The sequence below is a fragment of the Oreochromis aureus genome, linkage group 14 (genome assembly GCF_013358895.1).
Source record: "Oreochromis aureus strain Israel breed Guangdong linkage group 14, ZZ_aureus, whole genome shotgun sequence".
NCBI classification, from domain to species: domain Eukaryota; kingdom Metazoa; phylum Chordata; class Actinopteri; order Cichliformes; family Cichlidae; genus Oreochromis; species Oreochromis aureus.
Window position 1 is genome coordinate 23181126 of NC_052955.1, and position 15520 is coordinate 23196645.

A 15520-nucleotide genomic window follows, 5' to 3' on the forward strand; every position below is an offset into this window, starting at 1 on the left:
AGTTCGGATAATTACAGATTTCCAGACCACACAGCATCACAAAGAAAGAAAGAAAAGACGTGCACGCTATACAGACACCCACACAGCCACACTAAGATATTTGTATCTCACAGAAAACCAGCAAAAATCTTTTTTATGTGGGGAAAAAGAGCAGGAAAATTAGAGGGTGTGAAAGGGAAATTTGCTAAATATTGCCTCTGCTGCATCTATCTGGTGAGCAATGCCTTTCAAAGATGTTTTCCATAAAGGCTCATGTGATATTTGAGACTTTTGATGTAAGAGATGGTTTTGCTACTGTTACTGTTGAACTATGATGGAATTAGATCAGCCATAAAAACAATAGTTCAAATCATAAACAGTTTAATGGGGTAAAGTAAGATATCTATTCAGTATTTTTCAGTGTATGTTTGTGCATATTGCAGCTGTTCTGTAATTATGCAGCAGTACACAGGGTCGTTAAGGGTTCTTCTTAAAAAGTCTAAAAATGAATTCAGCAAAAAATGGCCCTGAAATGTCTCACACTTCACAAACTTTTGCTGTCTTCATTAAATACTAACAGTGTGTTACTCCAGTCATCCGTCTTAACCGCTTCTCAGACTTGCATGTGAAACGTGAGAGCTCACTTTGAACATGAGAGGGAGCAACAAATCATATTAACCCTGATCACACTTGGCGATGAATGAGTCAGTGGACAGAATGTATAATTGCAAAAGTACTGTAATATTCACAAAGTCCAGTAATACAAAAAGCATATATATAAATATATATATATATATAAACATTTGAAAGTCTTTTTCAACTCCATTCACCCCTTTCCGCTCCTTATTTCCTTTAAATTCAATTCAATTCAGCTTTATTCTATTCATGTAGCACCAAATCACAACAACAGTTGCCTAAAGGCGCTTTACATTCTAAGGTATAAAATACAGAGAAAATCCCAACAATCGTATGATATCATAGTGAGTGAAAAAAAGGTGAAGGTGAAGAAGAAATACTCAGTGCATCATGGGAAAGCCCCAACAGCCTAGACCTAACTAAACTGTAAAAGTTGAGAAGGTGTCAGTCTCCCAAAACCACACTTGGAGCCGGTGCTGTCACGGCGGGGTGCGCCGGTGTGTTTTTTGAAACAGGACCCAAAAGCAGATGTAGACCAGGAGTTGCAGGTTTAAACAAAAAGCGATCCTTTATTTGGATGATGGCAGGAGTTAAACATGGAACCCTAAGCAAACTAAAAACACTAAGAAACAAACACTATGAAGCTCTATGACTAAGACTATGGTGGGGATAACAGATGACCTGACAACGACATTCAGAAAACAGAGGACTTAAATACACACATGAGGTGATCAGGGGAAGTGGAGACACATGAGGAAACAGCTGACTAGGATAAACATAATGATGCACAGGAAAGAGTAAAACTAACCACATGAACACAGAACACAAGACCCTTTTCAAAATAAAACAGGAAACATGCAGACTTAGACACGACAACACAAACTTAACAGGCCTAACACACATGACAGACTAGACAAGGAACCAAACACAGAAACCAACGAGACAGATGATGAATAATCACTAACCTTAACCTCCACTAACCCCTAAATAAGAACAGCACAAACTTATAACCAAACTAACATGAAAACTTCAAAAATTACAAAATAAAACACAAAATGCTGGGTCAGAGACCCAGCCTGTGACAAGTGCCACAGAACTTATCGTTAAGCATTGATATTTATCTGCAGCAGTCCTGTAAGAACATTTCTGCATCTATTACAAACAAAGAAAAACCTATAATGCACTTTTATTATAGCTAAATGTAATAGACTTGTAGTCAAGACCGCCTAATCCGAGACCAACACAAGACCAAGACCAGAGGGTATCGAGACCAAGACAAGACCAAGACCAGAGGGTATCGAGACCAAGACAAGACCAAGACCAAGACCAAGTTGAGACGAGACCAAGACCGAGACCGAGTCGAGACGAGACCAAGACCAAAACCAAGACCGAGACAAAAAAAGTCTTTAAACTGCAGCCAGATGCTGCTTCGTTTACGGGTGTCAGGCATATTTATGTGTTTTTGCTTTCGCTCAGCCCTCCTCACCGCTGTCTACGGTCTCACTCACTTGCTGAGAGGACAGACGCACGCTCCACTTGACTGTCGCGTCTCTCACCCTCTCTGTTTTTCACATATTGATATTATCCTATATCCTCGCATGTGATTGGCCACAATATGGAGGGATTGGAGCATAACTGAGCCACTGTGTGAGAGCTGAGCAGCGAAAGGAAATTAAGTGAGGGTAGAAATGACTGAAAGATTATTAGGCTCTGTTTTGAGTTTTGTTCAAAAAAGAATGACTTCATATATATATATATATATATTACTTCTATATACATATGCAGGACACCTTAAACTAGTTTTTTAATTAAGCAGCAAGGCAGAACAAAGTCGGGCCTGTATCAAGACACAGGGACTAAACCCCAATTCAACCAGACCCAGAACTGATCCGGAATTAAAACAGGACTACAACAGTAACCAAGACAGAACCAGAATCAGAACTAGATGATAGTAGCACTGAAAATCATCATAGACCTGCACTACACTTATTTTTTAATTCTACCAAAATACACTATTTAGATTCAGAAAAGTTTATATAATTATTTAGCCTTGTTGTGCAAACAAGCCTGCATAACTTAATAAATATAGAATTTGAAAAGTAACAAATGGTATCTAAAAAGAAACAGGTACTAGATACATGTTCTGATGAGTTTTGGCAAACAACCATTTGACTAACACGTGTGTCTCACCTGCTCTTGTTCCATCTGTCCTCATTCGCCTCTCTCTCTCCCTCTCTGTTCCTCTCTCTCCCTCTTTGTGCTGACAATCAAGCCAAACACCAACATCATCAAATATACAGTTGAAACCAGATATTTACAAACTCTTCAGATAAAAACACAAACACTTTTTTAATTGTAACATCAAATCAGACTAAATGTTTATTTTTTTAGATTGATAAATATAAAAAACATATTTGTTAACTTTAAGAGTAAAGAGAGAAACTATATGTATTTCTTAATTGCAAATGGCACCAAATTGTATTCAAAATTGAGCCACACTTATGGAGCTCCACAATTCTGTTCCTGGTGTTTTGGTTGACATCTCTTGATTTTCACATGTCACAGAAACAGGCTCTGTGTTTTGCCTTATATACATCCACAGGTGTGCCACCAATTTACTCACATGGACTCTACTAACCTATCAGAAGCTTCTTCAGCTCAGAATGGAATCGTCTGGAGTTTTCTTATTAATTAACAATAAACTTAGTGTATATGTACTCCTACATTTGATGAAAGTGATTAAAATAGACAGCTCCCTCTTTTTATTCTGACATTTAACTAATTCAAAAGATATTTCAACATTTATCTAAAACAAAAGTTTACTCTAAAGTGATGTTTAACAGTAAAAAAAGTTTTTATGCTTTCTCCCTAAAGTGTATGTAAATATCTGGTTTCATCTGTGAATATACTGCTGTGTATTGAAATTCCTCTTGTTTTGCATAGATATACTGAACAACATACAAAGCATAATATATAAAATAACATCTACCTGAGTTTTTTCTTTGAAAGAAGCTCCTTATGTCCATTGTTGTGTTCATCAGTACACAACTGAAACCGATTTAGAGAGTTTGTTTAGCCGTGGAGGGTAAGAATTGAAAACATGAAATGTAAGCTAAGACTCTCTAAAAAATCAGCATTGTCGTTCGGCTTTTTATTGATCCATTTGTTGATTCACTCGAAGAGTAAGTAACGCAACCAACTGATCAGTTTGATATCAATCTTTTGTGATACACCATCATATTTACATTATTAGTTCAGTACGAATGATTTGCTTTTGTACCTGGTCAAACTTAAGCTCTCCTCTGTCTGCAGCAAACTCGCAGGCAGCAGCTTCTCCCCCCTCGCTCACATGAGTGCTGTGCTCAGTCGCCTAGTGCCTGAGCTCGGATCATACCAAAATTAGGGGGAATTTACGACGGTGCGCTCTGCGCTTCGTGTGTTGTTTTTGTTTTATACAGTTGTCAGCCAGGCATCTAACTAACAAATTACACTCCAAAAAACCCCATGCTTCTGAAAAAATGACCCGGGCTTAAGCCCAGTAAGCCACCCCCCCGCTCCGTTGATGGCTGACTCCAAATCTCCCGAACACTATGTCGATTTGAGAACGGAAGACCGAAACAGCGAGACCAAGACCGAGACCAAGACAAAAGTCCGTTGAGACCAAGACAAGACCAAGACCACGTAAAAGTGGTCTCGAGACCGGTCTCGAGACCAAGACCGGTCTCGAGACATCCAACTCTAAAATGTAATATATCAGCACTAAGACTAATATCATATCACTCATATCAGATTACAGGCCCATAGTAGACTAATAAGATACTTTTTTGTGTGTGTGTTACTCAGATGTATGAAAATCCTCAGATACATAGCAACATTTTAAGCCCAGTGAAATGCTGAGCTAGCAATACACCAGTAGGACTTTTATTATTTATTTATTTTTATATTTATTTTTTTATCAGCACTCCCAAATCCAAACAAAAAAAAATTAATTAGGCCATAAAAATCATTATTTTAGATTTGTTCTTTGTATGGTGCAGCGAGTCTGGTTACAGAAATGTTACAGAAAGGTGAAGCAGGTTTATTCAAGCACGAGAACGACGTTTAAAAGTTCCACTACGTGCTAGGTACACGATGCTGTGGAAGTAAGAGAGTGAGCGAATGAAAGAGGGACTGAGAGGACTGAGAGGAAGTGATTTAGATGCAGAGTGAGGGACAAGCAGGGAGAAATTGGGCGAGTAGTAGCGAGGGCTGCATCAACAATGAAACAGCAATGCACCATCAGTCTCGTGCTTTCTCTCCACTTCTCTTCTCAGTGCTTTGTATGCCGCCTCTGTCTTTCTCTTTCTAATCTCTCCATATCTCCATGCATTGTAAGCATTCTGTCTCTCCCTTCCTCTCCCTCTCTCTGGGTTTCCATCATCCTTTCATTCTACCCAATTCCCATTTTCAATTTATCCCTTTGCAATCCACCATTCTTGTCCTTTAAGCCTGCCATTCATTCTTCTCTGTCACTTCCCTCCATCTCTTTGTGTCTTTGTTCTTGCATAGCATCATTATTGAAACATAGTCCATAGGGCTCTCTCTCTCTCACTGTCTCTCTTTCTCTCACTGTTAAAAATCATACAATGACAATTTAGACAAAAGTGGGATTTGGGGTTGTAATGGTGCTATGTGTGTAAAAAAGGGAAAAAAAAGTGTATTGTGTCGGTACACATTGCACTGCAGAGTACAGAACCACTGCAGTTTGGGTTCTCATGAGTGTATTTGTGTGTGCGTCTAAGAGAGAGTAGGATACAGAGACTGAGACTTGCTTTGTTCACTCTTCTCCTTGCCGGTAATCACGGACCTGTAGCTGCCTCCTTCAGTGACTTAACTTCTCTAGAAACACGTTATTACTCACACTAACGTTTCACTTCTGGGAAGTCCTGACATTAATCATTGGTCGCCTCTCTTTCATTGAGCTTTGGAAAAAAAATTTGCTGCATCATTTGTGGAACAGTTTGTACTTTTGCTGTGTTTTTACATTAAGAGGAAATGCAGCAAATGGTCACTAAATCAAATGATGATGCCAGTGCTATGTATTTCCCAGTAAACATTTCTTTTGGTAACTTAATGTTTTCCTTATTACCTGATAATGGGAAAAGCTCCTGCTAAGGTTAAGACATGAACAGATTTTTAGTGTAGCCACTTATAATAAACAGGGAGAACAGAAACTCCCGAAAAGCCAGGAGAAGATGATTTTTCATGACTACCCCATCATCCTTGACTTTGTAATCTACATTTTTGACCTGCCCCACTTGCTTCAAAGCCAGGTTTTCTGACATATTCAAATCCTCTCAGGTAGCAGTTCCTCTTCTTTTGTTGTTGTTGTTGAACTCTTGTAGTGTTTTGTCACGACTGGTGTGCTTCCTCTTGATATTTTCTCTTTTACATTCAAATGGGATTCAACAAATACAATCACTTGACAACACAAAACAACGTTTGGCAACGAGACGGAAAACAAGAAAACAAGAAATAATTTGTGCCCATTTTCATTCCCATTCTGCGTCCTTAACATTTTTTTTCCCTCTGTGCCTCTTCTAGGTGCTGAAGTACGCTCCAGACCCCATTCGGTATCAGCGCCATCAGAGTCCAAAGGTTCGCTGGGTCATTGATGAAATTTTCCTCTCACATCATGAACAGTGTGAGTGCGCGTGTCCCTCCCAGCCCCCTCGCTGAGGCGGACACATCTGGAACTGTTAGACGAGTTGTCCTTTCTATCTATTTTGCAATGGACTTCATATAATAATAGCACCGCTGACAAACATGCAGCAAAGAAGAAGGTAACAATTGACTTGTAAACTGCAGCTCGCGTCATGACTTACCTTTCCTCTGTCTATGGGCCAAACCTGCAAATCCTGTAAATGCAACTCCCATCCCAATGTTTGCTATTTACCATTCCTGCAACTTGGTATTTCTGTCTTCACTGTTCATGCTGCATTTAAACATTACATGTATGGTATGAGTGTTAATGTCTTCCAAAGAAATTCCCATTAAACTCAATCCAATTTCTTTCCTCCCAAATTTTAAAACCGTCATTGTTGTAAACTTAAATTTACATTTTGATGAAAGGATTGTAAGGGAGGCCAGCCTGATTGAACTGAACCTGAATTTTTCTCCAAGGCCTAGAAAAGAAGTCTTTTACTTTTATTTCACATGTTTTGTTGCATTTTTTGTGTTAAAATAAGACTGTTTCTAGAAACTTCAGGCAACTGCCAGGAGCATGCTGAGATGAGTGAGTGTGAAACAGAAGGGGGGGGGGGCGGGATGGGCTGAAGGAAGTTTACACAAAAATAACACTTTATCTTGATATGAACTACAACCTCCAGGCTAACTACAGCCCTCCACATTAACACATTTACATGCACACACATCCACTCCAGGCTTCCAAAACCCCAAAAACTGTAGTTATTTATACAGAATCCTGAGGCTTCTTCTACTTTGTCTGGATATCATCCTCCTCGTTATCTGTCCGTCCATCCACACAGCTCATGCGTCTTTCTTTTCTTTCTCTCTTGCTGCCTCCGACTCGAACACATCAAAGAAAATGTCAGATCCGGCTCCTGCACTGTGCCCAATTTTCCAAGCATTCCTGGCATTCCAGCTGCTAAGCAGAATTCTGCTAACGCGGATAAAACCGCGACACTTAGACCCTGAACGCACAGCAGAGGAAAGCGAGAGGGAAACAGGAAGTTTATAGGAGAGGAGGCTGATGGAAAAGGGGAAATCGAGCCTTCTATTTGTAGATCACCAGCACGTCGGGATGAGAGGAGAGCGATGCTTTTATGATAGTTTCACATTTTGTCTTCTATTTTCTAAATGCTCATGTGTGTCACAGTCTCACACACGGCTCTGTAAGTTTGCAGAGATCTGTGGGAATTACCGTGAGCGATGTTCTTGATCTCTGCTCATAACACAAGCAGCACTTGAGTGTGTGTATGCGTGTCAGTCCCCCTGTAGCAGCGCAGGAAGAGGTCCTTTTGTTTAAAGGGTGGAGGGTTACCAACAGTCTGTAAGAGCTGGCAGCGGATCCAAGCATGTGAATGCTCACCATGTGACTGTGTGTGCATGTGTGTGTGTAGCTGTCGTTTTAATAGAGAGTCAAAGCAGCAAAGCTAGACATTAAATGAAATGCTCACCATTGTAACACTGAATTATTATTAATAAATGGCAAATCTGGGTAAGTTTAGGTAGAATGACAGATTTCTAAGGCGCTCTGCTGGTAAAGTGTACGGTGTATGTAGAAGGGACTAGAAGTGACTACAGATACTTTACAGAACAAACATCTGGCCGTAAATTATGATTTTTTTAAACAAAAGCCAAATCATCTCTAATCTAAGCATCACTATATTTTTTAATTTCTGTGTTGTTTCATTGTTAGACTTTTGGTACACTCAGAAAATTGTTTTTCCTATCGATTCTCATTGGGTTCTCATTGACTCCGCTTAGAGTCATCACCATCACTAATCAGCATATCAGAGACATTACATTCTGCAAGTTAAATTCATGCTGTGTGTTCAACTGAGGTATTTCCCCACTGTTGTCATTGTGTTGGGGTCATTACTCAGAAAGTAATGTTTACACATATTACACAAAACACTTCTTAAAAGTAATGCAGTACATTACTTAATTATAACCAGGAAAAAGTAAATCATTAAACTACTCGTTATGTTACCTGACCCATGTCTTTGGACTGTGGGAAAAGGTCAGAGTACTTAGACAGAACCCACGCAGACGCTTAAAGAAGATGCAAACTCCACACACAAAGGCCCTGACTAGACGGCCAGGACCTTATTTCTTATTCTTACCATGCCACTGTGCTGCATTTACTCAAGTCATTTATGTTATTTCAACAAAATGTTTTGCCAGGTCAACATTTTAGGCTAAAACATTTTTAAATGCACATTATCGTGTTGAAATAACACAAATGACTCAAGTTAACTTTCTCCAATAAATCCAACTTTAGTGGAATCTTTAAAACCAACAGCATAAAGACATCAGCTGCTGCAATTTCTGGACCATGCATATAAAACAAAGGAATAGTTTTTACATGCAAATTGATGTATTATAAAAGTAGCAGGACCTGTGGTTGTGCACCCATGTGTGTGTGTGTGTGTGTGTGTGTGTGTGTGTGTGTGTGTGTGTGTGTGTGTGTGTGTGTGTGTGTGTGTGTGTGTGCATCCTGTGTCTGCCAGTTTGCTGCTGTTATCAGCACATTCCACTGTTGCATGCTCCAGTGACATGCTCTTTTTTCCATGTAGCTGTTTTGTTTTCTCCTGCAGCTCTTGAATATGAGATCACATGTATCTCAGCGTAAAACTTTAACTAGTTTATTAGATCAAACACAAACAGAGGGCCTTTGGGAACATTTGAGATTATCGTACCTTTCAAAGAGATTTGTTTCAGAGTTTCCCTTCTGAGAATTTCAACAGGTGGCTAAGTAGTTTTAACTCAGAGAAATGCTGTTGATGTCTGTTTTAACAAACAAAAGTCAACCTCTGTTGCTCCATTCAAAATATATTAAAGACAAAACTGTATGCTTTACCTAAATAATTTATTGTGTCTTTTTCTGTTGTTGTATTAAAAAAAAATCAGTCTGTTGGTTTTGATAAATAAAATATTTCAAGCATTATTGGCTCGAATGCTTTGTGTTTTGTTATTTTTCCCCAGCCAAAAAATGATTTTATCAGGTCTTTGCCCAGGTTTGATATGATATGTAACAATGACCTGTTTGATCACCTGTGCAAAGTAAATCTGTGGCAGTATTTTTCTTTTTTTAGTGGATACCTCACACCCGAAGTAGAGAAACGCTGAGAACTGCAAAGAGCGAACGCAAACACAAAAAGAAGCTGTCAGATACATTCCTCCACACAGGACACGGTTCACACAGGTCACCACTGAAACCGCAAATGCAATTTTTAAGAACAATGTAACACTAGTAGGTTCAGGAGGGGCTAAATAATCGAGCCAATCGAGTGTTTATTAGTTTTCCACAATCGCTTTTCAGGACCGCCTCCGCTTTGCTCTGATCCGGTGATTCAGCTGCAGTCCAGCAACTTGGGAAAGATTTGGACAGCTGGATAATCGGACTGAGCTTTTATGTTTTTTCCTGCTTCGTCATTCACTCTGGGGGAAAATAAAAATAGAAAAACAAAATCTCTCTTTTGCTGCTTTATTTCCTGTAGCAAACTCAAACTTCTATATTAAAATGCACATTCACACATTGCTTTAAGTGTTATTATTTTTAAACATCTATCACAGGAGCAGTTTGGGGTTTAGTATCTTAACCAAAAACCATTTGTCATGTGAACTATAGAAGCTTGAGGATTGAACCACTGACATCCTCTCTATGCTACTACCTGAATCATGGCAAACACGCCAGGTAAGTATAATCTTTCAACATGCAGGATTAATGTGTTAATAGGAAATGTTATGACCAAAACCTCCAAGACTGTTTTTGCTGCCTGACCTCTTAGCAGTCTCTTCATGACTAATTTCTTTGCTATCATCACTCCCAGCTGAGGATTGTTAAACAGCTGCTTAGAGCTTTAAAAAGTATTTAGGGGGAGCGTTCTGCAAACGCAGATCACGCTTCAGTTTGAGGTCAGGTCTCTGGTCGGGCCACTTCGTCCACACCAAACTTGCTTTGTGCAGTGGTGCACAGTCATGTAGAAACAGGAAGGGGCCATTCCCAAACTGAACTTTGCAGTTGGCACAATGCAGTCAGACACTGTGTCAGATTTTGCATGGCCCACCACTTTGTAGTTAAGTTCCTGTTGTTCCTTATCGCTTCCACTTTGTTATAATACCAATAACCGCTTACTGTGGAATATTTAGTATTTAATTTCACAACTGAACTTGCACAGGTGGCGTCCTATCTCTGTACCATGCTGGAATTCACTGAGCTCCAGAGAGCGACCCATTCTTTCAGAACTGATTGCAGAAGCAGTCTGCATGTCAAGGTGCCTGATTTTATACACCTGTGGACATGAAAGTGACTGGAACACCTGAATTCAATGATTTTGATGGGTGAGAGATTACTTTTGGTATTGTAGTGTAACATTAGTGCGCTATGACCCTTATTAGGTGCCGTGTTAATCACACAGAGCAGATTAAAGCAAATCGGCTGTGTGTGATGTTATCGTGAAAGTTTTTATACAGGTCAGCCTCACAACAACAAAGCTGCATCACGGGCAGAATGCTTAGGTCATCAGTAACAAGGGCTACCAGCTAATGTGACCCATCTCACTGTCACTGTCACTACAAGGCTAAACACGCACACTGTTTGCTGGATTCATCTGTAGAAAAGAGTTCGCTGTTTCAAGTCGTAATACTGCTACCCTTCCCATTCTATCCAAGTCTTTTTTACATATCTTAAGGCTGTTTCCTGTCCCAGTTGTTGCTGTGGCAACCCTTCCTGTGCTCTTATCATTAAACAGCAGTCTCCCCTCATACAGCCCGACAGTCACATCCCAGTACAAACAGCCAGACATTTGTCCATCCATCCACCATCCATCCATCCATAACTGAGTAGTTTTTGAGTTACCCAAAGAGAGAGAAAAAAAAATCAAACAAAGTACACTCCCCTGAGTCCCTATGGACACGAAAAAGACTGAATATGAAACACAGAGCGAGATAAACAAGAGTGACCAGAATTAAGATTAAGCTTTAAAAAAGTGGAGTAAACAGAGAGAGACTGTAGGGAAAGGCAGATCAATCAGAAAAGAGAGAGAGAGAAGGTCAGAGAGAGACGGGGCATGTTGTTTGTTTGAGCCCATCATTCCTACACGGCTATTTTTGAGCCTGTCAGCAGCTTCTTATCTTTTCCTTGTGGGCAAACACACACAAAATGTCAACTCACTTTGTCTTACAGATTAGGCTGCCCTCGGGCTATTTTCATTTTTTTCATAAACATGCATACATTTAAATGACTGTCGTGCAGCCCCATTAGTGAGGCTTTCTCATTCTTGACCTGATTCTCTGCTTCCTCATCTGTGCCTTAATCCTCCACTCAGTCTCTACTCCGCTCGCTCACGCTCGTTTAGCACTTTCCTTTTGATCAAGGCGTGTTTCACGCGCGTTTCGTCTTTCTGTTATTTCCTTCTTATTCGCATTGACTCAGTCTCTCCTCTCTGTGGCGTAATGATTTCTGTCTTTCTCACAGCATCAGGAGGAATCATCACCCCGCGGTTAACTGAGAAACCAGGAAATTAAACCTGGAGGGAAACATTCAAGGACCTTCATTCAAACCTCTGTTATGATATTGCTCTCCTGCCACTTCTTGTATATTTTATATTCCTTTTGTCATCTCCCTTTCTCTAATGGCGTTTAAGTGTACTTCTGGAAGCAATGGTAAGGAGGCTGTCAATTTTCAATCTTTTTTTGTGATTTATTAATAATAGAGTTAGTATCTTACGATCATAATACCTCCCTGTGCTTGTGCTCTAACTGATTTTTATATATATCGCCTTCTCAGCTGACTGGTGGTAATCCTAGATGATTTAATCTGGAAGATCTGAGGAGTCTGACAAAAGCAGAGGCAATGTTACAGATTAAACTGCTGCTCTTCCTTCTTATTTCCCAAGACTTTAAATTATTCATTCCACTGATTGTTTAGTCACATTAAAATCACCCATATTTTTCTAGTTTAAAGGTCAATCAAATGGCTAAATTAAATGTAGAAGGATTGCTCATTGTGGCCCTTCAGCACTACTGAAATGTTGAGCGTCTTTAAGCTTGTTTTGGTTTGTTGCCCTGACAAAGCTAGCATTAGAGGGCACATGGTCAATTTAAAAGCTTGCTTTTGAACATTTTTGTGCTCATACGAGCTGCAGTGCTGTTAAACTTGTCAACACTGAGTGCGTTTTTGTCAATCAAAACTTAAAGTTGAGTCGAAAGCATGATTTAATCTAGGGAGGAGGCTGAATTGTGCTTAATTAGCCTGGACAATAGCTGGGATGGAAAGAGTTGGGTGAATTGATTAAGCAACAAACAGACTTCAGTGAGAAGAGAAATACACTTGACAAAGACAGACAGGAAGATTTGAGGGGGGAAACCGATGGGAATTGACGGAGAGGAGAAGACTCATGCAGACAGAAAAAAAAGGCCTTAAGACAGAAGTGAGGCGTTTGAGAGAGACAGACACACACAGAAAAAGCGACACATGGGCAGATGATGAGGAGGTGGAGGATAGCTGATGAAGTCATTGAGGCGTGTAGGAAAGAATGGTGAGAATATGACCCTTAACTGAGACACGATGTAGCGAGACAGCATTGCCCTACATCACACACAGTGTGAACTGACATGCAGCAGAGATGAATGGGAGGAGCGCTGTCAATCTGTCCTTTCTTTTTAAAAAAAACAAAAAAAATTGTCTCTTTTTCTCCAGACAACTTCCACGATAACAGAACAGCCTCCTTCTTTATGAGTGTTTAGTCTTCAGCCACTTTAATCACTCACAGAGTAACATGTGGCAGTTTTACTTTGTTGCCCAAACGCGGGTGAGGATTGTCCTTTGACCACTTTGGAAAACATTGCACAGTTTTTCTTCCCTTTGACTGATTCGTCTAATTACCCTTTTTACTCATACGCACACACATACACACACACCCGCGACCTGCAGCTCTTCCTCCTTGTCCCTTGCCCCCATCTTTCCCCTCTTTCACACTACATTATGGAACAGCTTTCATTTAGGTATGAATATTAGATATTTCCTTTGAATAATGGAGAGAGACTTTATGTGAGGAATCTGCAGACATAGGGAGAAAAAAGGACAGTCCTGCTCGCGGGTCTTCACTTGCACATTTAAAATAGTCCAATAAAAATGACATTCTCACATCCAAACTGTCCCATTAAATAAATGATTTACTTAAAGTGCAAGGCAAGAATTCAGGTCTGTGTCTTTCTGTACACTGTGTTGCTTCAAAAGGTGGGAAACTGCGGGTGTCTGCCTGTGATGCAACAGCAGCTGTTTCTGATATACTGCAAAGAAAGGGTATTCTGAGTGATAACATCGTACAGCAGTTAGTAAAAAGACACCAATTTTTTCTTTATTGGGACATTTTATGGTGCTTGGTGCTCGCTAGACTTTATGGCGGTGGAATGCATTAAAAGTTTCACACATGGCTTCTAAAGAATGGAGACAAAAAAAACAAATATCAAACTTTCTTTTTTCAGTTCCCGAGAAGTCAGGTTTGAGAAATTACGTTTATAGTTGCATGATATTGGAAGAGAACAGGGAATTACAGAGAAAAAAGGAGAGCGAGGAGGGTACAGGAAAAAACAAATAACACAAGCCCCAAGGCACAGGATACACTCAAATTTGATAAAAGTGATTCAGTGCTGTGTGTGAGTGTGTGAGAGTGTGTACAGGTGTGTGTAGGTATTACTTATAAGAGTTCATTCTGGCAGGAACCTCATGGCACACTTGATTCTCGCAGCCTATTCAATTACCTGAATTATCCGGTGCGCACACACACACACACACACACACACACACACACACACACTCTGCTGTGTTTTTGGAACTTGAGAGGACATTACTTTGACTCCCATTCATTTAGTTGGGAACTTACCCTAATCACAAGTCACCATTATGTTCACAGGATCAATCATGTCCATGCGTCTCCTCATTGTAACAAGCTATGCAATATTCTCTGGCATGGAATATATTGCACAGCTCCTCATTTGCATAATCATTATGTCTTTATGCAAATCAGGAGAGTCAAGCGTGACTCAGCGCCTCTGGAAAATCCCAATAATCTTTTAAACTAACCTTTCCTTATCTAAAATGAACACAGAGTCAACTTTAAATGCTTTCAAAAACATGCCAGTGAACTATTTCTGTAATAGAAGCTAATTTTGCAACCGCGTTGCAAAATTTATAGTTTATTTTAAATCAGACTGTATGTGAATGATGGACCCCATCAGCATGATATAACCAATTGATTTTGGCCACCACCCTGTTGTTTTTTAAGGAGCTAAGAGTGATCATATTTGCAGGGATAGGAAGTTGTATCCATAGATTCATTAGTATTTATGCACAGTGGCTCATACCTGCTAGTGAACTTCTCTTATCAAAACTGGTGCTCTGATCTCTTGGCCTGTAACTCACAGCGGGCTTTGATTTTTTGTCACATAATCCCACACAGCAAACCTGGTTGTTCACTGGCTCATAACAGACATGAAACTCAGCAGACAGCTGTCAGGTACAGCTGCCCTGTATTGGCACACCTGCCAGTCACAGAGTCGTTGCAACTTTAAGACTTACCGGCACATGAATGGATGAGTCATTAAAAAGTTGATAGCTTGAGTTAATGCAATCCTTTTTTGTACAGACTACATGTCTTTAATGCTTGTCATGTGGGCATTTTAACACTGCAGTCTATGGGGACTGACTCGCTTTACCAGCCTCAAGAGGTCACTCCAAGAACTGCAGTTTTTGGTACCTCCATGAAAACCTGCAGACAACCTGCAATTAGTGTTTGTTCAGTTAGCCGCAGCTGAGTGTATACATGGTTGTAGGAGACTGCTGTACAGGGATAACACCTGCCAATTATCTCCTATGAGAGTGTCTAGTAGCATGTTCATCTTCTTTTGAATGCTGTGAAGTGGCAACAACACCCTGACGTGAACATGTACTATCACATCTATCCTTGTGCTTATTTTAAGCTGCATCTTCACGCAAAATTTTAATAATTTACACTATATGGGATCCAGCTTTTTAAAAGCACCTGTGTCAGCTGTAGAAAACCCAGCACTGTGTTCTACATTACATTAGCAGTGGCATGGAGAAAGGATTAAGGCTGGATGACAAGACTGTTGCTTATATGCACCAAAAAATAACTTTTACATATGCTCTTTAGGA

General features: G+C 40.0%; 1 protein-coding gene across 2 annotated transcripts in view; it reads left to right on the forward strand.

Annotated features, from left to right (window-relative positions):
- The window catches only part of pdgfd (platelet derived growth factor d), a 52933-nt gene extending 46018 nt beyond the window's left edge, over positions 1 to 6915 (forward strand). For both annotated transcript variants that reach the window (XM_031743262.2, XM_039598336.1), the window contains one exon: positions 6199 to 6915. In XM_031743262.2, coding sequence (XP_031599122.1) covers positions 6199 to 6333 — 135 coding nt within the window. In that variant the 3' untranslated portion in view covers positions 6334 to 6915. The remainder of the gene's footprint in view (positions 1 to 6198) is intronic.
- Positions 6916 to 15520: the final 8605 nt, after the last annotated feature.